Genomic DNA, 27104 nt, shown 5'->3' with positions numbered 1-27104 from the left:
AGAATACATTGACAAATTGACTAATCTATTTCATTCTGCATCAGTGAATGTGCAAAAACACATTGTGAATACTACCATTTCATGGAGGTACAAAAGCAAGTCTGAACAAACCCTCTTAGCAGTTGTTAGATGTCAATTATCAAAGCTGCACAAAGTGTAGTTATGAGGTAACATTCCTACTGTTTTGGATATGAAGTTATTTCTGTCTGAAAGGCCATCAGCCTTGAACATGTATGGACTAGCATGACTAACCCCCCCACCCCCAGAGAACAGAGTTAACAGTAAACACATTTATTTTGTCATCTGCACTTTACAGTTGGAATTCGGGGAACTCAAAAACAACATCTTTGCCTGTAAGCTTCTTGTAGACGCCAGAGAAGGTCTCAACCTAGAAAATAGAAAAGCAACCACTGGTTAACCACTGCATAGACTAACATTTATAGGTCAATGATTTTGTACAAAACACTAAAAACTGAGACGTCAAAAAAAAGGTTGTACACTGCATGGTTTAGCCCCCCAGTCACAGCCCAAAGGGCTCTGGGAAGATGTAGGAATATACAGAACGCCGTCCTCACCAGCCCGAAGGCCGGGGACAAAGCTTGCTCTCCAACGTCGTGGAACGGGACTGTACGTCACAGCACTGTGAAGCGCTACGCTCCCATACGCCACAAGGACAGAGCCATGTGAGAGCAACCTCACAGGATGTCCACGTTGGGGTTAAGTTGGGTGAACTAGCAAACTGCTACACGACACTCACTTTGTGTTCAACGTTGTTCTGCTGAGCCTTGTCAAGGTGGACCTTGATGAGCCGACTGCTGTCCAGTTTCACGCGGATCCTCTTGCCAACAATTTCACTGGGGAAGACCAGGTCTTCAAGTATGGCATCATGCACAGCTGTCAGAGTACGGCTGGAGAAATAAATCAATTTGCATTAGACATATGGCAAATAAAAAAAAATGCAATCCTTATAAAAACAATTCTCCTACCACCTGCCTCATTCAAAATTACAGATTCTTTATACGTCTGAACGCATGTATTGGAAAGAGAAAGTAAATCTAAACGCTATGCAGATGTCTCAATCACATCACTGGAGACAAGCAGAGTCTGCTTTAGATAACGCAAGGTAATAAGAGTGAACGTTGATTTTGCATCATACGGTTAGTCTCCGGGTCATCTTGTAACCGTATCGATTTATTCAAAATCCCATTCGAAGTTTCAAGTTGTCACATTCTGAAGTAGAGAAGCGCCTTTCTCGCGAGCTCTTTCCCAACAACGCAATAACAAATATCAGTATTACAAATAAAGATCAAAAACACACGAGAAAATACAAGCTATATACTGGGTACGTTTCAGGGTCAGTGCCAATACCATATTTACAATGTGCAGGTTTACTGGAGTGGTAGAAACCATATACAACATGTTAGTAAAATTGTACACTGCATGGTTTAGCCCCCCAGTCATGGCCCAAAGGGCTCTGGGAAGATGTAGGAATATACAGAACACCGTCCTCACCAGCCCGAGGGCCGGGGACAAAGCTTGCTCTCCAACGTCGTGGAACGGGACTGTACGTCACAGCACTGTGAAGCGCTACGCTCCCATACGCCACAAGGACAGAGCCATGTGAGAGCAACCTCACAGGATGTCCACGTTGGGTCCAAAATTGGCGAGCAATTATGGCAGCACCAAATATGACAGAAACAATTTGAAGTTTAAAACTAGTACCCATTCCCACCAACTTTAAAGCCATTTAATTGTCTCTTCCAAACAGTATGTAGTCGTGCACATGCAGGTATGATAATGTAACTCACCTCCTGGGACGCTTCTGCTTATTCTTGATACGGCTTTTCCTGGTTGGTTTGGGCAGGATTCTCCTCTGCAAGTTTAATGAAAATATTAAGGATTACTAATTTACATAGGCAGACTTTAAAAGCCCAAGAAGCATACTTGATAACTAATGTACACTGCATGGTTTAGCCCCCCAGTCACGGCCCAAAGGGCTCTGGGAAGATGTAGGAATATACAGAACACCGCCCTCACCAGCCCAAGGGCCGGGGACAAAGCTTGCTCTCCAACGTCGTGGAACGGGACTGTACGTCATAGCACTGTGAAGCGCTACGCTCCCATACGCCACAAGGACAGAGCCATGCGAGAGCAACCTCACCGGATGTCCACGTTGATAGTAATGTTACAATCACAGCATGTACACCACATGACCAAAAGTATGTGGAGACCTGCTTGTCGAACATCTCATTGCAAAACTCATGGGCATTAATATGGAGTTTGTCACCTCTTTGCTACAATAACAGCGCTCCACTCTACTGGGAAAGCTTTCCACTAGAGAACATTGCTCGGCGGTCTCGTCCGGTGAGCTTGTGTCGCCTACCACTTTGCGGCGGATCCGTTGTTGCTCCTAGACGTTTCCACTTCACTTACAGTTGACCGGGGCAGCTTTAGCAGGGCATACATTTTACAAACGGACTTGTTGGAAAGGTGGCATCATATGACAGTACCACATTTAAAGTCACAGCTCTTCAGTAAGGCCAGTCTACTGCCAATGTGTGTCTATGGAGATTGCATGGAGGTGTGCTCAATTTTATACACCTGTGAGCAATCGGTGTGGCTGAAATAGCCAAGTCTCAAAAAGAACCCATTCTGTTAGCTTGGTTCACAGCAACAGCTATGCAAACTGCCCCTGCAACTCAGAAAACAGGACCGCTGCATTCTTACCTGTGCAACGAAGACGACATGTTTGCCGCTGAACTTCTTTTCCAGCTCCCTCACGAGTCGCACCTGAATTTTCTGGAAAGATTTCAGCTGGGGCACTGGGACAAAGATGATGATGGCTTTCCTGCTACCACCAACTTCAATTTCCTGAGGGAGAGGAAAATATTTATTTGAACTTACGGAGGCAAATACAAACACTTTAGTAGATTGTATTTTTTAGCTGTCTGGATGAAAAAGTATGCACTGCATGGTTTAGCCCCCCAGTCACGGCCCAAAGGGCTCTGGGAAGATGTAGGAATATACAGAACACCGTCCTCACCAGCCTGAAGGCCGGGGACAAAGTTTGCTCTCCAACGTCGTGGAACGGGACTGTACGTCACAGCACTGTGACGCGCTACGCTCCCATACGCCACAAGGACAGAGCCATGTGAGAGCAACCTCACCGGATGTCCACGTAGAGGTTTAACTCAAATAACCCAACACAGCTCGGTAAGTACAACACATGCTCCATGTGGTGCCGTGCATGATCCTTACCTTTGCAGCAGTGATGTTCAGCTCCCTCAGCTGAGCCTTCATGTCCGAGTTCATCTCCAGCTCGAGAAGAGCCTAGAAAGGCAGACATGTTGAATACTGCAAACAGCATTAGCCAAGTGACTAAGTTAAAGGAGTTGTTTAAATTAGCCATACATGCAATAGCTAACATATTAGCCATTGGTTACCTGGGAAATGCCAGACTCGAACTCATCTGGCTTTTCGCCATTGGGCTTCACGATTTTGGCGCTGGTACTGAACATGGCCTATGTTTCTGGAAAACAAGACAGACCAGACAGCCATTTGAGCATGTTGTACATCTTTGGGCATAATTGAATGTTTCAGATGAAACTAAACTGCAGCAAAATGGTCCATGCTGAACGCCATCTCACCATACATACATGCAGTTACTAAGTTGACTAGTCAGTATAACGACAGTAGTTTGGCTCATCCAGCTACGGTTGATCAAACGAAGTCGACACTGGTTGGTTCCAATCTACACATTCAACCATATGATCTCGCAAACAACCGAGCAAGTAATTGCATTGAATCAATATAACTTACGGTCGCATGTCCCCAAGCAACATTGTTGGCTAGTCAGCGTTAGCCGGCTAGCAGTGTCTTTCAACCCATGTTCCTTATCATATGGCTAACTTTAGTTAGCAGCTAACACCAGGGAACACAGTACTCAAACATACACCATATTTCAAGTCTACAAAGTAAATTACTAAGCTACGCGGTTAAAAAACGGACACGTCGATTGACTACAAGCAATTATTCTAGGAACACATGGGCCTCAAACCGCGCCAGTTATACTACCAGTCCTTCCTTCCGAGTCATTCGTTAGGTCTATCCTGAAACACTTCATAATTCACTACACACCGGCCATCCAAAAGCTGAAATATAACAATCTAACGCATCAAACGTCTTGCATGCACTCTGATACAAAATACAGGGGATTTGATGCACATGTACAACATTTTGAAAAGATATTCCGAAATTGGGAGCATGATCATAACCAACCTCAGTCAACAACGGCCAGGGAAGAGGCCGGAATCTCGCGAGAGGTAGCTAGAAGTACTTCGCGCTAGGGAGTCATGGGATCGCGGAAGTAGCTGTGATTTTGAAGACCTGTTTTTCTTCATCACCCAGCAGATAGTCTATTTCGAAAGCAAAAGTAATTAATTCATGCGAATACATAGGCAAAGGAGAAGCATAAGTACGTCATGTTACAATGTATAGCTAGCTAGCTAACTTTTATATGTTTATATGTTGACATTACGCTTGTCACACAGAAATAACATATTTGCTTGTCAGATAGCGGCTAGCCTAACGTTAGCTAGCCAAATATGTTTTTGTGTTAACTAGCATGCTATCTGCACTGTTTACAACTAGCTAATCGTTTTCCTAGCATTTCAACACATAGAAAGTTAGTTTGTTCACATTGCTCAAGTTAAGTTAAGTGCAATGACCGGTGCCTCCACTTTCAAGTAATTGCTGGTCTAAGTGATGTTCAGATTGACTGGTCTGTATAGTATAGTACGCAGGGCAGTCTGCAATGGCACAGAGGACATCGTGAAAGGCACATTCTTCTACGCTGTGAGGAAAGGATTCAAACCTGGCGTTTACAAAACCTGGTGAGTTGTGGTGTAGTTGCTAGCTAATTGCAGCTGTGCTGTGTCTTAAAACTCATTGACATTTATATGATCATTTCTAGTCCCATTTATTTTCATAGAATTGCATGTGTCTATTTTTTTTTTTTAGGGATGAATGTAAGAGCCAAGTCGACAAGTTCCCATATGCCAGCTACAAGAGGTTTGCAGCAGAAAAGGATGCATGGGCATTTGTCAGAAGCCTAGCAACCTCGATAACGCCAGACCTGTCAGAGGGTAGATACATTAGATGGCTATGTTCTTTCTCTATAGGTCGCTATACTGAAATGGCAATACGATGGGTGCTGATGTTACTGGCTCTAGGAATGGGCAGCACGTCTAATCATTAGACAACTAGTGCACCATTCAGGCATGGCAAAATCAGACTCGCACTCAGACCACAATATTATCTTTTAGGAGCCAGCTATGAGGCAACACTCCCTAGAAGAGCACCGGAGGCCCTTGAGTACATACCCATTGGTCAGAAGAGGCACTATGATCACATAGACGAGGAGGAGGTGTCCCCTGCCAAACAGAGTCAATACAGCAGCCCATCTTCAAAAAGCTCTGATGGATTCACCTACATTGGTACAGACATTCTCATTGTGTTGTTAATGTTGCAGATTGAAATGGTCACTGTCAATGTTATTGGGGTGAATAAAGGGGGGGGAAACAAAGTGTTGTCTTTTCCTCCAGGTGATGCAGTGGTGGTGTACACAGATGGTTGCTGTTCAGGCAATGGGAAGGCCGGGGCCCGAGCTGGCATCGGAGTGTACTGGGGACGTGACCATCCTCTGTGAGTTGATGCAGGCCTGTAGGAAATTATACTTCAAGAGAGCTTGACACAATAGAGTCCAGAAGTGTTCATGTTGACTGTCTTTATTGTAGGAATGTAGCTGAACCACTGGATGGAAGACAGACCAACCAGAGAGCCGAATTACAGGCAAGTACTGTGTTAATGTCATATTTGCTTTAGTTGTGAACTCTAAACCAGATTGTTATTATTTTCGACTCATTGAATTGCCACAGTTCCCTTTAGATTGTAACCAACCCCACGAGATGTAATCTCACGTTTTGCTTCTAAATAACAGGCAGCATGTAAAGCCTTGGAGCAGGCCAAAGAGATGAACATCAAGAAGTTGGTGCTTTATACAGACAGCAAGTTCACCATAAACGGTACATATGTGCTGCTTACAACACTCTACCAACACTATCAGCAAGGGCCTGACTAAATGTGGCATGGCATCATGTAATGCTGCAGGCTTGATGCTGCAGCTAATGTTACTAGCTAGGCCTACTGTGACCATTGGATGAGAAATCCAGAGGTCCCTACCCTCTGACCTTCTCTTCCAATGGGTTTTGAGGAGGAGGTGCAATTAAGAAAAGGCATATGTCGGTGTTTTTTTCCATCAGGTGTCACCAGCTGGGTGAAGAACTGGAAGCTGAACAACTGGAGGCTCAACTCTGGTGGCCCCGTCATCAACAAAGAGCACTTTGAAAAACTTGACAAGCTGAATGAAGAGCTGGAGGTTGTATGGGTAAATATCAATGTTGCTCTACATACAGTGCCTTGCGAAAATATTCGGCCCTCTTGAACTTTGCGACCTTTTGCCACATTTCAGGCTTCAAACATAAAGATATAAAACTGTATTTTTTTGTGAACAACAAGTGGGACACAATCATGAAGTGGAACGACATTTATTGGATATTTCAAACTTTTTTAACAAATCAAAAACTGAAAAATTAGGCGTGCAAAATTATTCAGCCCCCTTAAGTTAACTTTGTAGCGCCACCTTTTGCTGCGATTACAGCTGTAAGTCGCTTGGGGTATGTCTCTATCAGTTTTGCACATCGAGAGACTGAATTTTTTCCCCAATCCTCCTTGCAAAACAGCTCGAGCTCAGTGAGGTTGGATGGAGAGCATTTGTGAACAGCAGTTTTCAGTTCTTTCCACAGATTCTCGATTGGATTCAGGTCTGGACTTTGACTTGGCCATTCTAACACCTGGATATGTTTATTTTTGAACCATTCCATTGTAGATTTTGCTTTATGTTTTGGATCATTGTCTTGTTGGAAGACATCTCCGTCCCAATCTCAGGTCTTTTGCAGACTCCATCAGGTTTTCTTCCAGAATGGTCCTGTATTTGGCTCCATCCATCTTCCCATCAATTTGAACCATCTTCCCTGTCCCTGCTGAAGAAAAGAAGGCCCAAACCATGATGCTGCCACCACCATGTTTGACAGTGGGGATGGTGTGTTCAGCTGTGTTGCTTTTACGCCAAACATAATGTTTTGCATTGTTGCCAAAAAGTTCAATTTTGGTTTCATCTGACCAGAGCACCTTCTTCCACATGTTTGGTGTGTCTCCCAGGTGGCTTGTGGCAAACTTTAAACAACACTTTTTATGGATATCTTTAAGAAATGGCTTTCTTCTTGCCACTCTTCCATAAAGGCCAGATTTGTGCAATATACGACTGATTGTTGTCCTATGGACAGAGTCTCCCACCTCAGCTGTAGATCTCTGCAGTTCATCCAGAGTGATCATGGGCCTCTTGGCTGCATCTCTGATCAGTCTTCTCCTTGTATGAGCTGAAAGTTTAGAGGGACGGCCAGGTCTTGGTAGATTTGCAGTGGTCTGATACTCCTTCCATTTCAATATTATCGCTTGCACAGTGCTCCTTGGGATGTTTAAAGCTTGGGAAATCTTTTTGTATCCAAATCCGGCTTTAAACTTCTTCACAACAGTATCTCGGACCTGCCAGGTGTGTTCCTTGTTCTTCATGATGCTCTCTGCTCTTTTGACGGACCTCTGAGACTATCACAGTGCAGGTGCATTTATACGGAGACTTGATTACACACAGGTGGATTGTATTTATCATCATTAGTCATTTAGGTCAACATTGGATCATTCAGAGATCCTCACTGAACTTCTGGAGAGAGTTTGCTGCACTGAAAGTAAAGGGGCTGAATAATTTTGCACGCCCAATTTTTCAGTTTTTGATTTGTTAAAAAAGTTTGAAATATCCAATAAATGTCGTTCCACTTCATGATTGTGTCCCACTTGTTGTTGATTCTTCACAAAAAAATACAGTTTTATATCTTTATGTTTGAAGCCTGAAATGTGGCAAAAGGTCGCAAAGTTCAAGGGGGCCAAATACTTTCGCAAGGCACTGTATTTTCACTTCAGAGATTCAGTACGCAAGCGTTTTGAGTTTCAGACTAGAACAGTGGTTCCCAAACTAGAGGTCACGACCCCATGAGGGGTCACCTGATTTGAAGATGTGATGGCAGGAGAAACTCCCAAAAGCCTGGTGAAATATTTGAATTAAAAAAAATATATATATATTACGTTTATCATTATAAGTAATGTTTGTACCCACATCTCAAAAACATTTGTGGTTAACCACACAAAAAAATGAACTGTGATGGAGTCGCCTTCACGAAATACATTTATTTTGAAATGTATTTGTAAAGCAAGTTGGATGTCCTTAGTTCATTCAGTATTCCAGTTTCTATGTCGGTCCTCTTTGGGATTGGGTTGGCAGATCACATCCAACTTTAAGGTGCATACACCGCCACATACTGTACTGTGTGAGACCAGTCACAGCCTACCTATATTACATTCTCTTCATTATTCCTGTTCCTTAAAAGGAACAAAATGGCACCACCAACTAACCCTGCAGTATATACCACCATTTCATAAAAATCACCACCCCATTAACTTCTGCAGTAAAATCTTATATACCCAGGTACTCCTCTGCAGCTGCCACCTACTAATTAAAAACCCACTACCCGATTCCTATACTTTGATCCTATCTGCTCCTGCACCATGCAAACGGCCTGGGAGGACAGGACACCTACACACTAACTCTTCTGAAGTCAGATCTCTTATACCAAAATACTTCTCTGCTATTTTATCTATTTTCCATGATTTATGTTAAGTTTCTGCAATACAATTGGTAACCATTGCTATGAATACTCAGAAGCCAACCTTACTGAAGCATAAATCACTCATTGCCCTATTCCTCTGCTCTGACACAAATCTACTACACATCCTCTCAGGATCCCTCACCCTTGACCCCTCGCCCCATCCCCCTCTACTTTCTTCACTGTCTCAGCAAACGACACCTTCTGCACTACTCTGACTCTGGCCACTTCATCCTGCCTCTCTCGCACCGGACACCTCCGATCCCCAGCAACATGGGCCCCCCTACAGTTGACACACACAACCTTTCCCACCAAAACTACACAATCCTCTTTACCATACCCTCCTGCACACTCCCCACATCTTGGAATCTCCCTCCTACACATTGCTGCAATATGACCATAAACGTTGTACCTCAAACAGTGCAGTGGATTCTGCACAAGACCTCTAACAGTATAACTGATATATCCTAACATGACTTTGTCTGGTAGAGACTGACTCGAAACTCAAAGACTGACAGTGACAGTTTCACCACACTCCCCACCGGGTCTGCGTCTTCCGGTGCTGGTACCCCTTGCAAATCTTCCGACGTAAAATCCTTGAGTCCCAAAAACGTTTCTGCCGCAGCCACAGTAATGTCCAGTTTCTTCGACTTCTTTGAGACTTGTGCCGTACAGTTTATAACTGTGGGAATGAACGCAACCAAATCCACCTTTTTAACACACATTATCTTTTGTCTGACAGCAAACATTTACTACAGTCTGTGGTGTGTCCACTACCATCTCTTCACTAGCATCACTAGTGTTCTCAATTATTTTAAGCGCCCCCCGCATAGGAGATTCGATTGACCGCTCTAACTGTCGCCACTTCAATTTCCTTCACCCTTACCGGGCACTCCAGGAACTCAGGATCATGATCCCCACCACAATTGCAACACCGTCGTTCTTCTACACACCGTTCTTAAGTATACGCTTGTTCGTCTGCACACACTTGAAACATGGCCATATCCTTTAAAATGTTTACACTGCAGTGGTTTGGGGACAAAAGCTCTTACGGCTTATTTTACTTAACCAAGCGTCACATACGTAGGTATTTACTCTTTATCAAAAAACAACACGACCGACAGACTTTCTTCTTTCTCTCCATTCGCCCAGTGGGTCAGACGCCAGAAACCAACCACACCAGGAATTATTTTCAGGTTCTCAAGCCTGAACATCTGTCGTCACCCCTGAGATGACTCCTTTGACGGTTGTTCTACTCCAAAGTTCAAAACACAAAACTTCTGTTGTCCGGATTCTTTTGAGCCCCACTGCAATTCTTCCTCAGTTATTCAGAAATACAATGAATCAAAATAAGACCACTCCTTGCCACTCGGACTCCACTTTTCCAAGCGCATATACTTCACCATTTGACACCTCAAAACGGGTTTTCCACATGCATCCTTACTGAACAACCGCATCCCAACAAGAAACGATTCATTATCATTAACACACGTATCCTCTACTCAAATGTTTTGGCCATTTCCTTTTTGTACTAGTTTTCAATACTACTGTTGTCCGTTTAGAATATTCGTCTTCACCAAATGTACTCGACGCGCTGCTCAATTCCAACTCAATATCCACTTCCTCTGTCTTCCCGTTCACCTCCGAACCGCCCCTCTGTTCTGTTTAAAGTTGTTTAAGCATTAGAAGTCCAGCTCTCATACATCCCTGTAAGAATGAAGGGGTCCACCGTAGCTAGGATCAGGGCCACCCAGCAAGTCTCCTATATGGCGTCAGTGAAAAATCGCTGAAGGTGATAGGAGATGGCAGGGGATGTCCCACAGTCTGCAGTGAATGCCATGCAGGAGAAGGATCCCGACACACTAATAGTGAAGGTGGACTTTTTTCCGTTTTTATAGGGCAAGTGATGAATTGCACGAGTCAAACTAATACATCTAAGAAGCTAGACACCTAAGAAGCTAGATATGTGAAGGCGGCATAGATTTCTGGATCTCCAGGACTTTACAGACAAAGTGTTACAGGGAGTACTGAATGAAGAGGCCCCCCCCCAGGTTCCTGAACCTGTGTAGTGATCTGAATAAACATTTAAATCTGACTGAAGGAGTACATTTTTATTTTATTTTTTTGAAATTCAGCGTAGTAGTGTGAATTTGGTTAGTGTTTTTGGTATTTAGTATGAATTTGTTCATTGGGGTCTGTTTTACTACCCTGTACAGTAGGTGGCAGTCATACACCTTATGAGTGTACTCTGCCAATAAACCTCGAAGAAGAAGCTCTCTTGCATCAACAAATGAGAGTGCCTTAAATTGGCTCGAAAAGGCTGGCCTACACTTGACTGTTGCACTTGTATCCTTCCCATGGTGAATGGCTTCTGCCTCTACGCTGCTGCAAAATGTACCTTTTTTTGAGACCATCCTCGGCTTGTTCTTCGGTGGCTAGCACATTAAGTGAGCAGTGGAGAGTATTCATGGACGCCAAAGGAAGCCAAAAACCATAAAACTATGTATCTTTCGTCTCTGTGTTTCATAATTTCACAACAATTCGCAAAGGCTGAATGTATCTCACAGGAGAAAGCATCCGAGCGAGTGACACAGCACCCCTCTTCAAGGGAAGCCAGCTTTGATTTGGCGTCTGTCCTAACAAATACGTTGTTAACAGAAACAACTCCAATTGTTGCATCTCGTGTTGTTGTCCTCCGGTGGCCAGCTAGCTAAAATTGTCCCTTTCCTAAATTAGCTATGGATGGAGACAGGGATTTGGACTTGTGGTTTTACTGAATTCTCCATACTGGCCAATGATTATAACGCCAATTCTGATCCAACCATTAATTCATACATTGTTGTGCCCCTGTCCTGAGAGGATCAAAGTTCAATATGTACAGTAGATGGATGTAGAAGGCTAATGTTAACTAGCTAACGTTGCCCATGAATGGAAGTTAGGCAAGCAAACAGGTAGCCTAGGACAACAAAAAATAAAAACGTGGTACTACATGACAGAATGATAAACTGTTTCATCAGCATGAAAGAGAGTGGTATCCTTTGCCAGCTCATATCTATGTTAAGCAGGATTCAGGGCTCTTGTCTGCGTCCGATCCAAACACTGAAGGATGAGACAGCAGTGACGAGGTGTGCATTATCAACCACGCGCCCCCCTGACTTTTGAGAACCTCCCCAGGACATTTATGTATACCCATCTCCTTAGTGGTGAGTTAAGAAGATCAGAAATCATCTGACTGTTTTTGAAATCGACTGTCATAGCCCCAAATAAAGGTTGGTTGGGGTTGCAATACATTTCTGATATCGAAGTTGGGTCGTGGCCCAACAGACATTTGGGAACCCCTGCACTAGAACGTTCAGTCATGGATGATGCACAACTGAAATGACTAACAGTCCCCTTTTGCCTCTGACTATCTTCTCTCTCTTCTGTCTCCAGTTGCACATCCCGGGCCACGCTGGGTACCCAGGGAACGAGGAGGCCGACAGGCTGTCCAGAGCGGGAGCAGCGAAACACTTAGATTAGCCAAAGGAAGATTATCTCATTTACTGCTCCTGGGCAGTTCATTCAACATTTGGATTATGGTTTTGAATGGAATATGGGAATTATATATTGTCTGTTCTGTTGGGCTGCCATGTTCTAAATGTTATGAAATAACATCTACTTCCATCCTGTTTGACATCTTTATGATTCTTTCTAAGTTAAGGAATGAATTCAGCTTGTGCTTGTATCGTATGAACATTTCTCAATATTCCAAAATCATTCCATTCTGATTGATGAAACGGTTCTGTAACCACTGTGTAATGTACACTTCAGACGGTAGATGGCGCTCTAGCTCATCAAAACAAATCCAATACCTCGGAATAGGACTGGCTCTCTGAATTGCATTCCGTACTAGGCTCCTCTGTGGAAAGAGGATTCCTCACATAGAAGATGGATTTCTCTGGTTTCTATGTGAGACATGCTGCATGTTGTAAGATAACGGCCACTTATGACATTTGTGTGTGTGTGATCTAAGGATTATTTTTCTTGCTCAAAAGCCCGTCTGTTACTAGGGCTAGTGGTCACATGAACGTTTCCCTCTTCTAAAGAAAAACAACACACGCTTCAAAGATCATCTATTCATGTATACTCTGACATGAAATGATCTTGGTGATATTCTCTTTGACTAGTTGGTGCACAATTCCATCTTCTCCACTTTACTCAGTCAGCTCTTGGCAGATACTACTTAGTCTTTCAGTACGTGTCTCATCCATTCAGTAAGCTGGTGTCTAGACAGTGGGCCTATACGTGTGCGAGGGAAAATAATGACAGCTCTAGCTGAGAGAAATCTCCATATAGCCTTTCCCCTCTGTGAGGTTGGTGATTGTAGAAAACCAGAGCACCAGGAATGACTGTGCCTGTCTCTGACCTTAGCTGGCTGGCTTCTCCACGGCACGCTCCCGGCTTGTCTGGAGATGTGAAGTCCTGCCTGGGGCTGGGTGTTGGGAGATGCTGCAGTCGGAGGTCGATGCGAGACGGGGTGGAGAGGGGGTCACGGCGCTTCACCACATCAGACTGAAGCTCGTTAGGGCTTCGTCTCAACACATTTGCTCCATCAGCAAATATGCTGCTCAGGTATTCATCTGTTTGACACCGCCTCTTCTATTTGGCTCTTGTGGCTAACTAGCTCTTGTCGCCTAGTTGTTTCGTTTCGCTTGCCAAGCTCAGGGCAGGTCAGTCACGGCGGTTGACCGAAGAGACTTCTGCGTTGGTTACTGTTAAGAGCGCTGGGTGTTGTCTGCATGAGTAACTCACAGTAAAATCTAGATTTCAAGATGGTGTTCTATCAGGGTGTTGACTGCCACAGTGAAAGATATTGCAAAGCCCTGTGGTTATACAGATCATCCATTTGAATCTGTTCTTGTTTTTGGTATAATATTGAGTTCTCTGTGTGTGGCTTGAGGATAAGTATCTAACGCTATTCATCCATGTGAGATGCAGGGGAGGAGTAGTAGACTTGAGTCCTGAGCCCTAGTCGTTACCGCACATCTGGTGCCGACGCAGTTCAGAGACTGCTGGCAGCTGACTCTTGTCATGTGCATTAGAAGATGTATGGAGAATGATTCTCTCCTAACGAATCCAGCAATTGTGTGTGTGTGACGGTGGGAAACATCAAGGGAAGCCACTCTTTGTGGAAGGCAGAGGGAGTCACAATCAAACATCGTGGCAGCCGCCTCTGTGGAGCAAAGCGGCACCTCGGAACAGAACTGACATCTGTTTCCATGACAGCTGTCTGGATCAGCCTAACTAACTCCTGCCTTAGAACTAATGTGACCGTTTGATTTCGCAGTGAAAGGAAAGACATTCTGTCAGCAGTACTCACTCAGTATTGTTTGGTTTCCGCGAATCGAGAGGTAGTCGAACAACAAGTTCGTTTTTATCATCTCAACAGGGTGAGCTAATGCCTTTCAACCTTCTGTCGTCATAGGACATTAATTGGAGGTGGGGAAATAAGGGGCCGACATGAAGGGAATAGGAGGTGAACAATGTTGAGAGAGACTCTTCATAAGCAAGAGAAGAAAGGAAAAGTGAGAAGAAGAGAATGTGCACATGCAAAGAAACTTGGAAGCTAAAGTCATTGAAAAGTATGAGCAGATGAATCTCGCTACCCACTGTGCCACGGGAGGTTACTTCATCAGCCTCATTAGTATCTCTCTGTCCCTCTCTTTACCGGCATTCAGTCTCTCCCACCGTCTCTCTGTTTCTGTCTCCCGGCCTCTCATGCTGTCTCTCTCTCTCCCACCGTCCCTCAGCAACCTACTCCTCTCCTCCTCCCCTTCTTACCTCCATCCCCTCCTCCTCCCACACGTCTTCCTCTCGCCTCATCCTCCTCCCCTCTCTGGTAAGTGTCGGGCACGACTGGCAGACAGGCATCCAGGCCCTGTCTTGGCATGGTGCCCCTGGAGTAGACCCTGTGAGGCTGGGTTACTGTAGGCAGTAGCCAGGCCCAGTGTGGTCACCTCAGAGCCTGACAGCTCACTCCCAGAGACATGCACCGCTGGCAGAGGGGGGAGGGCAGCGCCAGCCTGCTGTCTGCATGTGAGCCATACCCAAGAGGGTGCTTGACAAGGTGAGAGGCTGGCACTGCGGTACTCTGCAGCTCCTCCTCTCAAGGCTGCCTCCAGACCCCCCCCTCCCTCCTCGGAACACACCTGCTCAGGAAGAGGAACACTCTCCTAACTCATCCTGTAGCTTGTCGAAAATTGCAGGTATCAGATGGGGTTTTGTGTCCATCTGAGAATAGCAGACAGGTGGTTTAGCCCAGTTTCTTACTCTCTGTAGATTAGACGTATCGATCAATTACAGCAAGTCTTCACTTTCTACCATCTAATTACACAAGATCCATAAAAAGTAACAGGGTTCAGTTGATAAAATGTCCCCCCCTAAACCAGCGTTTGTGGGTCCTCGTCGAGACAATATTTGGAGACTGAATACTATGGTCATGAATTTTGAATTCTATAAGCACGTTAGCTCTATTGTCTAGCTGAGAGGCAGAGTTTTCTCCACTCGAGCTAGGAAAACTCCACACTGGTAAACTGTCAGTCTGTGTCTTAGTCCCGCTGTTCAACCCATAGCTTGATGAGGAGTCTGAGAACAAGGCATTAGCTTGTGCCAGCATAGAGACATTTTTAAGTCTCTCTTCTCCACAGGCTGCTTGGGATGAAAAGCTCCAGTTTGTGCCTGTGGAAAGAGAACGGCCTTGAAGTTGTACTGTCCCCTGCTGGCTTGTATAAAAACATCTACACAGACACGCCGCAGTAAAAAATAACTATTATGAGAGTATTACGACTGAGTTTTACCTGGACACAGTCTAGCATAGCAAGGCAGCAAAGTTTGGTCTAGAATTGTTCAAAATTGTAGTAATTACTTTCATCACAGATAGAGGACACATTGTGAACAAGGGTTTCTTTGTAATGTTCAGGTCTGAGGCAGTTGGACTGGCAAGGTTACTGAAACATTAGATCATAGGGATCAGTGCTTTGTGCAGAATGTGTACATTGACTTCAGGGTCCCAATAACATTTCTTTATATTAAAGGGACAGGGCAGTTATGTGATTTTCCTTTTTTGATATTTCGATCTCCGTGTGGAAATAACACTGACATTGTGAAAAATGATGCCCTTTCTGTATAAGAGCTGTTTGAAACAAATGCCTGGATATTCAGTCACTTCAGGTGGTATGAAACTTGTGTCCCACATCATGATGTCACAATGTGATCTGTTTATAATAGACCAATGTCTGTTCATCTGGCTAAGGATGGTCTAAAGCACACCCCCTATCAGCCAATCACGGCGGTGCATGTAAATATCTTTAAATGTGTTTCATAACGCCCACACAATCAGACTGAGCAATTCAAGGGCCAAATGAAGTTCAGGGAAATAAATGCTAAAAAAAAAAAATGAAATAAGCACACACACTGATTAGACATGCAGTGATGATTTAAAACATAAAATTACAAAGACTGCGTGGGTTCAGCTTATTATTTTCCTTTTGTTGGTTTCTTATGTTGAGTCAGAGAGAAAGATAGCAGTATGATATGTTATGTGACTATCAAATGCAACCTTCATGTTGCCTTGGAAATATGTTGTCCTGCCAGCATGCAACTGTGTCAATGGAACTGTGTTTGTACCAGTCTTGTCTTTCTCTTTGAGAATGCTATATAAACCACATTATTTATAGAATATTATCGTACAGAGCCTGTTGCAGTTATAGTAGGTGTGTTGATAATATGTACTCAGGAGAACATACATCAAGTGCAACAGTAGGGCACTAATGACAATGATCTGTGCGCCTGTCTGGCATGTAATGACTTTGTCATGTCTGGGAAGAGCCATCTATCTGTGGACCAGCTGAGGGTATGTCTGCCAGCCCCCCTCTCCTCCTACACTGTACCCTTCAGCATGGTCCTGCAGCTTTCAGCACTCCTTCCAGAGAACAAAACGGGGAGTATCAGCCGTCCAGGGTAATAAAAAGAGAGAGAAGGAGAAAAAAGACACAGAAAGAGAGGATGGGGGGGGGGGGACAAATGGTCCCATTAAAGTCAGCAGCTGCTTGCTCGCCTGTGCTCGAGCCGGTCCAGTCGGCCCTGCCGTCCCATAATGATGCCAAGGTCAGGCGGGCCGTGCAGCGCGCCGCTGCAGTGCCATCCATCACCCGCCAGGGCTCTAATTATCCTGCAGATCCCTAACCAAGCGTGAGATGTCATTACGCAGATGGGAGCTCCTCTAGCTCTCTCTTTCTCTGGCCGTGTTTGTGTGTGTGTGGGGGGGGGGGGGGGGGGGGGGGGGGGGGGGGGGGGGGGGGGGGGGGGGGGGGGGGGGGGGGGGGGGGGGGGGGGGGGGGGGGGGGGGGGGGGGGGGGGGGGGGGGGGGGGGGGGGGGGGGGGGGGGGGGTGACAGGAGGAGGAGGACAGGGCTGTCACCCAGCTCTCGGTACATCCAGTGCCTCGGAATTGTCATTAGAAGGGGCAATGTAGCTCAAAATAGCAAAACAAAAAGCTGCATTCTCAGAACATAATGATTCAATATTTCTGTACTGCACTTCTACACAAAGCTGACGTCGACAAGCTTAGCCAGACCAGCAGAGCATCAAAATGATTGTAGGACAAGCCCGGGTCCATAATCCTAGTACTTTCCCCTCCATATCTCATGGCAGTGTTTATTCTTCTCAGCACCAGAAAGAAAACACAACCCAAAAACGATTTGTTGCTGTGAAAACATTGCGTTGAGTAAGTCAGAAAAATCTTCGTAATGCTTCTCTCACGGAGGCTAAAGAAAGAGATTTAATTGCTGCTATCAGCTTTTGAACCTAGGTTACCCTCACGCCCCAGGCTTTCCCTGTGCAGCACCTAGAGCACATATTTCATCGTAATGAGAGGTGAATTCAGGGAAGAAACTGTGGGGTGCAGGAACCCAACTGAGAAGAACTGTGTTAGGGGGGGGGGGGGGGGGGGGGGTGACAGGAAGGAGCAGAGGAGATGGAGAAGACAGACTGAGGGAAAGATGTGAGAGACCCAGGGAAATGAGTGAGGCACTGAAAGAGAGAGAGGAGGGGCAAGAAGAAGTGAGAAGAAATCGGAGCGACGCTAGGAAAAACCTGTGAGGAAGTAGATGAGAAAAGAACAGACAGGATAGAATAAGAGGAGCAGGAAGAGTGACACAAAGAGAAAAGACAAGCAGAGGTGAGAAGAGACTTGTGCAAGAGGGAGTGTTTGAGGAGGGTGAGGAGACAGTAGGTCATAGGAGAGGGTGGGGTCATATGGGGTAGAGACTGGAGAGATGAAGGGGTTGTTGATAGGAGAGGTCAGGAGGAGAGGAGAAGGCTTTTAGTCATATTATTGGCTGCAACAGTACTCACCTCTCCTGTATTCACTGTAGCGTTAGACAGACATGGGAGTTGCTCCATAGGTCCCCCTGCCTGATAATCCAGTCTGTGACACGCAACACCCATTTCTATTAGATGTTATTGGGATTCAGTGAGCGGCTTCCCTCCGTCTCTTTCTCTCACACACACCCTTCCCGCGCACACACGTTCGGTCTCAATCTGGGGTGTTAAAATGTTGGTCAGACATCACACACATAAGGTTTAGCAGCAATACAGCACGTCCAGACAGAAAGAGGGGAGGGGGGGGGGGGGGGGGGGGTTACTAAGCAATATGGAAGTGTTTTAAGGTCATTCCAAGGATGATTTTGATATTGATTTTTGAATTTTAAGTATAATTTTTTCTTTTTTTTGATGATGAAAAAGAAAATTGTCCCTTACACACACTTTAAGTAACATATTAACTATATGGAGCAACAGAGACAAACTAAGCACCTTCTTTGCCCGCTTTGAGAATAATACAGTGCTACCGACGCGGCCCGCTACCAAGGACTGTGGGCTCTCCTTCTCTGTGGCCGATGTGAGTAAGACATTTAAACACGTTAACCCTCGCAAGGCAGCCGGCCCCGACGGCATCCCTAGCCGCGTCCTCGGAGCATGCGCAGACCAGCAGACTGGTGTGTTTACGGACATATTCAATCTCTCCCTATCCCAGTCTGCTATCCCCACATGCTTCAAGATGGCCACCACTGTTCCTGTTCCCAAGAAAGCTAAGGTAACTGAACTAAATGACTATCGCCCTGTAGCACTCACTTCTGTCATCATGCTCGTGCTTTGAGAGACTAGTCAAGGATCATATCACCTCCACTTTACCTGTCACACTAGACCTACTTCCATTTGCTTACCACCCCAATAGGTCGACAGACGATGCAATCACAATCACACTGCACACTGCCCTACCCCATCTGGACAATAGGAATACCTATGTAAGAATGTTGTTCATTGACTAGCTCAGCATTCCACACCATAGTACCCTCCAAGCTCATCATTAAGCATTAGGCCCTGGGTCTCAACCCCGCCCTGTGCAATTGTGTCCTGGACTTCCTGACAGGCCAGGTGGTGAAGGTAGGAAACAACATCTCCACGTCGCTGATCCTCAACACTGGGGCCCCACAAGGGTGCGTTCTCAGCCCCCTCCTGTGCTCCCTGTTCACCCATGACTGCGTGGCCATGCACGCCTTCAACTCAATCATCAAGTTTGCAGACAACACAACAGTAGTAGGCTTGATTACCAACAACGACGAGACAGCCTACAGGGAGGAGGTGAGGGCTCGGAGTGTGGTGTCAGGAAAATAACCTCTCACTCAACGTCAACAAAACAAAGGAGATGATCGTGGACTTCAGGAAACAGCAGAGGGAGCAACCCCTATCCACATCGACAGGACAGCAGTGGAGAAGGTGGAAAGTTTTAAGTTCCTCGGCATACACATCACGGACAAACTGAAATGGTCCACCCACACAGACAGTGTGGTGAAGAAGGCACATCTGCAGCCAACTGATTAAGGACTGTTGTAAGGGGTTTTCAGGGGTTTTACTCCTTACAAATCATGTATATTTCACCTTAATTTCCCTTAAATGCAAAATTGAAAACATTAAAAATAAAAATCAAGGATATTGGGTATGTACACATGCTTAAGTTTTCCAAGTAAGAATTAAGTCTGAATTAAAATATTTGGAATGACCCTGGAGAAACACCAAACTCAGTTCACTTTAAAGAAGTTAAACCACATCAGCGATACTCTATCCTTTAGATTCTAAGAAAAGAAAAGACACTGTCTCAAATTGAATTCATCAGAATTTATATAGCAGGTGAAAGCCTTATTATTAAAGCCATATTTATTTATTTTTCGCATTCCTCTAATGGGCTTAAATACTTTTGCCCCCCCCCCCCCCCCCCCCCATTGCTCGCTCCAAGTGTATCTTCTCTCTCTCGCACCTCACCCTCTCTCTTGTCTTCTCCTCTTTTTTCCTCTATCTGCACCTTCCTCTTCCTCTCTCTTCTCCCCTCTCTGCTCTTTTCCTCTCCCCCCTCTCTCAATACTTTATCTCTCATCTTCCACTCTCTCCTCTCTCTTGTCTTTCCCTCCATCTCCTCTCTTCCCCCTCCCTCTCCTATCTTCTGCTCTCCTCTGCTCCACTCTCTCTCCTCTCTTCCCCGCTCCTAGTTCTCTCTTCCACTCCCTCTCCCCTTCCTTCAGGGTGCACACAGGTGCTTTTCCACCACAGATACTGGCCCTCATATAAAACAGACACAACACAGATACAGTGGTTGCATGACAATTTGTAGCCTTGTTCACATTGCTTTATAACTGTTAGATGTATAATGAAATGTAATTATTTTAATAAAATGTGCTGATTTGGTCTTGACGTATGGCAGTCGATACTATATCTCGCTTAAGATAGGGTAGGTAAAGGTCTGTGTACCAAACTTCAGATGTACTCCAGAAGTCTGGGGTGACATTAATTAGCCTCAGCTCTGTGGAGTTGTCTTTAGTGTATGAAACAAAATGGAAAATGAACAGGAAATTACAGGTTACTAAAAGTAGACCCAGTGTTTCCTCCACACTTATTCGGTAGCGGCGGCGTTCAGACCCCTAGACGTTTTTCACATTTTGTTACATTACAGCCTTATTTTAATTGGATTAAATTGTCCCCCCCCCCCCCCCCCCCCATCAGTCTACACACAATACCCCATAAAGACAAAGCAAAAATTGGTTTTTAGACTTTTTTACTATGAAATATCACATTTACAAACGTATTCAGACGGATTCAGACCCTCTACTCAGTACTTACAGCCTCGAGTCATCGTATGTAGGACGCTACAAGCTTGGCACACCTGTATTTGGAGAGTTTATTCCATTCTTCTATGCAGATCCTCTCAAAATCTGTCAGGTTGGATGGGGAGCGTCGCTGCACAGCTATTTTCAGGTTTCTCCAGAGATGTTAGATCGGGTTCAAGTCCGGGCTCTGGCTGGGCCACACAAGAACATTCAGAGACTTGTCCCAAAGCCACCACAGCTCTGGAGCAGGTTTTCATCAAGGATCTCTCTTTACTTTGCTCCATTTATCTTTCTCACGATCCTGACTAGTCTCCCAGTCCCTCCTGCTTAAAAACCACCACCATGATGCCACCACCATGCTTCACCGTAGGAATGGTGCCAGGTTTCCTCCAGACTTGACGCTTGGCATTCGGGCCAAAGAGTTCAATCTCGGTTTCATCAGACCAGAGAATTTTGTTTCTCATGGTCTGAGAGTAATTGTATGTGCCTTTTACTGAGGAGGGGCTTCCGTGGCCACTCTACCATAAAGGCCTGATTGGTGGAGTGCTGCAGAGATGGTTGTCCTTCTGGAAGGTTATCCCATCTCCACAGAGGAGCTGACAGAGTGACCATCAGATTCTTGGTCCCGACCACGGCCCTTCTCTCCCGATTGCTCAATTTGGCCGGGCGCCCAGCTCGAGGAAGAATTTGGTGGTTCCAAACTTCTTCCATTTAAGAATGATGGAGGCCACTGTGTTCCTGGGAACCTTCAATGCTGCAGAAATGTTTTGGTACCCTTCCCCAGATCTGTGCCTCGACATAATCCTGTCTTGGAGCTCTACGGACAATTCCTTCGACCTCATAGCATGTTTTTTTTTTATCTGACACACACAGTCAACTATGGGACCTTATATAGACAGGTGTGTGCCTTTCCAAATCATGTCCAATCAAGTTGTAGAAACATCTTAAGAATAATCAATGGTACAAGATGCGCCTGAGCTCAATTTCGAGTCTCATAGCAAAGGGTCTGAATACTTATGTAAATTAGGTATTTTTCATTTTTATATATATATATATATATATATATATACACATTTGCAAAAATATAATAGGCTATGTTTAATGGGTCCCCTTTTGCCTTTTAAAATTAAGGGAAATTTAAGAGGCCAATTGTTTAATTTAAGGGGAATTGATATGTTTTAAGGGAAAATTAAAGGTACATTTAATACTAATTTAAGGCAGTCCTGTTTCCTAGTGCATACACAAATACTTAAGTTATGATTAGTAAATGGTTTGTAAGGGAATATATTAAACCTTTTATGAAGGATCTTACGTCACGTATACGCAAGGAGTCAGGAAGCAGGTGCAGAAGGAGAGTTTAATAACAATGATGCAATGCAAATGAACAGAATGCAAACGGAATGCGTAGTGAACATGAAAACAAACCAATACTGCCTGATGACTGAGGCTGCTGAGTGCTAAATAAAGGGAAGGTAATCAAGGTGATAATGGAGTCCAGGTGTGTGTAATGATGGGGAGCAGGTGTGCGTAATAATGGTTGCCAGGGCTGGTGGTTAGTAGACCGGCGACGTCAAGCGCTGGAGAGAGAGAGTGGGAGTAGGCTGACATCTTATGAATCATTATTACATACTTTTTTTCTATAAATGTGTGACTAACGATAACTTGCTTAATAACATTTACAAATTTGGGAGTAATGATTAATAATTAAGTGAAAATGCCCTCAAAGCTGGAGTTTGGAGGATATATTGGCACGGATGTTGTAAACCGTGTGTCACGTTCTGACCCTAGTTCTTGTGTTATTTGTTTGTTTTAGTTGGTCAGGATGTGAGTTGGGTGGGCATTCTATGTTTTGTGTTTCTAGGTTGGTTTTCTGTGTTCGGCCTAGTATGGTTCTCAATCAGAGGCAGGTGTCGTTAGTTGTCTCTGATTGGGAATCATACTTTGGTAGCCTGGGTTTCACTGTTGTTTTGTGGGTGATTGTTTCCGTGTCTGTGTTTGTCGCCACACGTTACTGTTTCGGTTTGTTCACGTTTATTGTTTTTTGTATTCATAGTGTTCAGTTTGTTTTTTAAATAAACAACCATGGACACTTACCACGCCGCGTCTTGGTCCGATCCTTGCTACACCTCCTCTTCAGACGAAGAGGAGGAAAACCTTTACACCGTGCCAATATATCCTCCAAACATCGGCTTCGAGGGCATTATCACATTTATACAAGGGGTTACCAACATATTCAAATAATGTTTTACATATTTTCATTAAAAAATGTATTTTGAAGAATTTATTCATATTATTTCATCCTTCCACAAGATATAATCCTGACAGAAATCTAGGGTTGCTACCCAAGCCGGCTGGTCGTTCATTCTTTCGGTTCTGTTGTCAGAGACGCGACCCAGTCGTTAAGTCTTTTTGTACTTTATCTATGGAAGTGACCCAGTCGTTTGTTCTAAATTCCCTATTGCCGTACTGGCTGGCAACATTCTTATCCCTTGCTTGCTAGCTAGCCAACTACGGCTAAATTACAGTCACGTCAAACATTGCAGCGAGATTAACAACAAAGTAGCTGCATTTGCGTTTGTTTCAGATGTTTTCTAGTGACATTTATTTGGATACATCCATAACAATGTGCTAATGATGCATGGTTTCACCTGACATAGAAAATGTGCTCTCTCGCCAGGACACTGTTGTTCAGAGGAGCTAGCCAACAATACAGCTAACACAATAACTTCAAACTGAAGCTGGGTAGACAGCAAACTAGCTGCACTTTGCTTCGTTTTTCCTGTTTTCTATTGACATTTCTTTTGTATTACATCCATAACAATTATGCCGATTCATGATTTCGTCTGGCTGAGAAAAGCTGCCTGCCTGCCTGTCTCATCCTGACTCCCGACACATTCATTACTATGGGACAGCTGGAGGTCGAATTTCAATACGGAACATTTTTGAAAATATAAGAGAAAGACAGCAAGGTTTAAAAAAAATATCCGCTATTGAAAACCAATTGCTAGTCTAAAAGAAATGGAATATAATGCCTAGATGCTTTTTAGAGTGGAGATCAAGTTTATAAATTGCCTGGCTGGGCTGATGAGACAGCGGATTGCGCAGTGAGATGGAATAGTGTAAATAGGCATTTCACAGTGGTAACTTGTGGAACAGACACAGTCTGAAATGCGGTTTTAACCAATAAGCATCCAGGATTTGACCCACCCGTTGTATAAATGAATAAAATATTTACTAATCCATTATAGATGCTTTATTACAAGGTGTTATTATAAAGTGCTTCCCTATAAGGTTTTAGGAATACTTGAATTACTTTGATTTGAGGATTTAAATCCATTTAGGCTATTACATTAAATTCATGTTTAAAACAGTGAGTTGGACTTCATGGGGAACACAGAAGTGTGGCAGGTGTGTGGACAAGCAAGCGGTCTGGACTGGAGAATTCCCTTCACTATTCCACAGGGTTTAACTCTGTACAAATTCCAATCCCATTGCCGTTCCCTAGTGCCTTTGGAGCTGCGATGATAAGACCTCTACAGAAGGATAATGTGGACTGGTTGGTTGAGGACATAGCCAGACACAGACCATAGTCAACCAAGGCTTGACTTCCTCTGTTGCTCATCAGTGAAAAGTAGGGGCCTGCTGTCAAGTTAATTAGGTCCCTGAGAAATTCCAATCTGATGGCACCAGGCCAAGCCAGTGTGCGCCATGCAGCGCGGGCCCACCTGCCTGCCTGTCTCCCTTCCCGCCTGTCTCCCTGCCCGCCTGGCTCTGGCTCTGGAGGCAGGTGGTGGGATATGGAGGCAGGGGAGAGAGAAGGAAGGAAGACTCTACCTTGGGTTTGTTGGGCGGATATCAAGGAGAAGCCCCCTACGGTCTCTTTGAAATGGTTGCGTGTTTTAGATCTTAGATCCTGGATCCTCTCTCTCTCTATCTTTTTCTCTCACACATGTACACTGACGGTGGAGGCGCGCACAACCTAGACCACAGCGGGGAGACGTAATCTGGGAGGATTTGCTTCAGTCAGTCTGTGTGTCTGACTGCCTGTATTGGGAGTTGAGTCAGAGCAAAGTTTTTTTGTTGTTGTTGTCATGCCTGAATCTCTTTCTCGTTGAAGTATGAACGCTTTCTGCAGGAAACGCAGCTCTGAAATCCCTGCAAATAGCATAGTGTTTTCCATTCTGAACATAAATTGTCCACTGTGTCCCATGCATGAATAGAGAGTCAAGGACAGGATGTAAATAGTGGGCATTTTTTTAGAGTGGTTTAAATGAGCCTTCATGAGTGTAGGCAGCAGTTCTGGTGAAGGGGAGAGTAACTAAAGTTTCAAATCTGTTCAGATGCCTCCCCAGCCTACACTGTGTGTTTGGTTATGCATATGCATGCGCTTCTTTGTGTGTGTGTGTGTGTGTGTACACTACTACTTTGTGCACGTGTGTGTGTTCCATCCTATGCCCATTGACTGTGAGACTGCTGGAATGCTTTTGAGGCACACCAAACCTTCATGGTCGTACTGCAGTATGAGTCACATACAGCCACCCCCTCTACCTGTGGGCACCAACCCACTATCACTAATTATTGTGAAATAGACACAAATTGGTTAGGTGAAATTCGTGACAACCAATATTTTTGTATACAGTGCATTTCAATAACAGATGAAGGCAGCAGGTTGCTTAAAACAGAAACGATAGGAGGGAGGTTTTTCTGGGAGGATGTTTAGGCGCATAATGCAAAGGTCTAGCAACCGAAACATCCTGTGTTTAAATCACAGGATTGACGACTTTAGCACTTTAGCTAGTTAGCAGCTTTGCAGCTACTTACTACTTTTTTTTCAACTACTTACCTAGCATGCTAGCTAACCCTACCCTTAACCCCAACCCTAAACTTAACTCCTAACCTTAATCCCTAGCCTAGCTAACGTTAGCCACCTAGCTAATGTTAGCCACAACAAATTGGAATAGTTTAATAAGAAAACGTTTAACTTTACTGGCTACAAATGTAAAATGAATAAAATCATGTGGTGGACATGAAAATCGTGTACTAGACACGTATACCCTTCTGAACAAAATTGTGTGTGCCTATCGCAAATTTCGAGTAAGCAATTAGTGTCTATTTCACAATAATCTGTGATAGGGTGTTAATGGGCACATGCCACACAGTCATGCCAACTTGGCAAGTAGCCCCCTGGAGAGGTCCACAGTGCCTCCCCCCAGACCCTGCTCAACATGGCACAGGCGTTTCATCATCAGAGAGAACCCATGGGTGCCAGCACTGGTGCCAAGCTGAGCAGATGGCATGAACACATTGCGGAAGTGTCAGTCACATCAGTGTTCTTCTCTCTTACTGTCTTTATCTCCAACACATAAGGCGTGAGAGCACCATCTGTAGACCTTTTTTTTTTGGGGGGGGGGGAGAACAGTTTGAAGATGTACAGTAATAGTACATCACATTTGATCAAAAATCAGCACAAGATGTTGCGAGTATGCACTTGTTTTGAACCAATCGCGGATACATGATCGTATGCTTTTATATGATTCACGGTAATGTCAGTCAAATCTCTGTTGAGGTCCGCAAAGTACAGCGTGTTCGTATCAGTCGGATCCCTTACGACTAGTCTGGGGCCTCTTGCCCCTCCTGTAATGCATGGGTGTCCCTCCCTTTGGCAGCGTGCGGTTAGCTTGCTAGCATAGCCTGAGCATACCCAGTGGAGCCTACCCACAGCCGAGCAGTAGAGCAACCGACCCGCGGATCAGAGGGTCATTCATCCTCCACCGATTCATCACACATCCCACAGAGCTCCCAGCTCCTCGTGTCACCTTGACAACCCAGCCCGCAGCCCACATCTACATGCCCTGGCTGAAACCTCACTATTGATTTAGAGCCTGGTGCTCTGTCTCTCTCTTGCGCGCGCGCGCTCGTGTGTGTGTGTGTGTGTGTGTGTGTGTGTGTGTGTGTGTGTGTGTGTGTGTGTGTGTGTGTGTGTGTGTGTGTGTGTGTGTGTGTGTGTGTGTGTGTGTGTGTGTGTGTGTGTGCGCATTGGTATCCATATAGGAGCCTATATTATTTCATGAACC

At 44.8% G+C, this 27104-nt stretch overlaps 2 protein-coding genes and 4 non-coding genes across 7 annotated transcripts; 1 reads left to right on the top strand and 5 right to left on the bottom strand.

Annotated features, from left to right (window-relative positions):
• Window positions 1-275: 275 nt before the first annotated feature.
• On the bottom strand, window positions 276-4450 carry rps7 (ribosomal protein S7). The gene is made up of 7 exons (XM_021612377.2): window positions 4279-4450; window positions 3444-3529; window positions 3259-3330; window positions 2728-2871; window positions 1809-1873; window positions 758-908; window positions 276-388 (listed from the first exon to the last, which is right to left on the bottom strand). Exons 2-7 carry the CDS (start codon window positions 3516-3518, stop codon window positions 311-313), a joined length of 585 nt encoding a protein of 194 aa, XP_021468052.1. The 5' UTR covers window positions 3519-3529; window positions 4279-4450; the 3' UTR covers window positions 276-310.
• On the bottom strand, window positions 491-715 carry LOC118965650. Its single transcript, XR_005053031.1, has one exon. It is a non-coding gene; the product is annotated as a small nucleolar RNA SNORA73 family (small nucleolar RNA).
• On the bottom strand, window positions 1428-1652 carry LOC118965649. The gene has a single exon (XR_005053030.1). It is a non-coding gene; the product is annotated as a small nucleolar RNA SNORA73 family (small nucleolar RNA).
• LOC118965651 lies at window positions 1953-2177 on the bottom strand. The gene has a single exon (XR_005053032.1). It is a non-coding gene; the product is annotated as a small nucleolar RNA SNORA73 family (small nucleolar RNA).
• On the bottom strand, window positions 2959-3183 carry LOC118965652. Its single transcript, XR_005053033.1, has one exon. It is a non-coding gene; the product is annotated as a small nucleolar RNA SNORA73 family (small nucleolar RNA).
• On the top strand, window positions 4356-16137 carry LOC110529818 (ribonuclease H1). 2 transcript variants are annotated; one of them, XM_021612375.2, is made up of 8 exons: window positions 4356-4892; window positions 5020-5144; window positions 5325-5495; window positions 5604-5703; window positions 5796-5850; window positions 5999-6083; window positions 6321-6445; window positions 12267-16137. In XM_021612375.2, exons 1-8 carry the CDS (start codon window positions 4765-4767, stop codon window positions 12351-12353), a joined length of 876 nt encoding a protein of 291 aa, XP_021468050.1. In that variant the 5' UTR covers window positions 4356-4764; the 3' UTR covers window positions 12354-16137. The 2 variants fall into 2 exon arrangements, with proteins under 2 accessions (XP_021468050.1, XP_021468049.1); XM_021612374.2 differs by having other exon boundaries at window positions 4433-4892; window positions 5325-5703.
• The last annotated feature ends 10967 nt before the right edge of the window (window positions 16138-27104 follow it).

Source organism: Oncorhynchus mykiss, chromosome 8 (assembly GCF_013265735.2).
Source record: "Oncorhynchus mykiss isolate Arlee chromosome 8, USDA_OmykA_1.1, whole genome shotgun sequence".
In the NCBI taxonomy this organism is placed as follows: Eukaryota; Metazoa; Chordata; class Actinopteri; order Salmoniformes; family Salmonidae; genus Oncorhynchus; species Oncorhynchus mykiss.
This window is presented reverse-complemented; position numbering and strand designations above follow the sequence as displayed.

Coding starts and splice junctions, on each gene's coding strand:
- LOC110529818 (XM_021612374.2), top strand. CDS start 4,765: ATGTTCAGATTGACTGGTCTGTATAGTATAGTACGCAGGGCAGTCTGC. Junction 5,704..5,795: donor TGGGGACGTGACCATCCTCT/GTGAGTTGATGC, acceptor TCTTTATTGTAG/GAATGTAGCTGAACCACTGG. Junction 6,084..6,320: donor CAGCAAGTTCACCATAAACG/GTACATATGTGC, acceptor TTTTTCCATCAG/GTGTCACCAGCTGGGTGAAG.
- rps7 (XM_021612377.2), bottom strand. CDS start 3,518: ATGTTCAGTACCAGCGCCAAAATCGTGAAGCCCAATGGCGAAAAGCCA. Junction 1,874..2,727: donor ATGTCGTCTTCGTTGCACAG/GTAAGAATGCAG, acceptor TTAAACTTGCAG/AGGAGAATCCTGCCCAAACC. Junction 909..1,808: donor AAGCAGAAGCGTCCCAGGAG/GTGAGTTACATT, acceptor TTATTTCTCCAG/CCGTACTCTGACAGCTGTGC.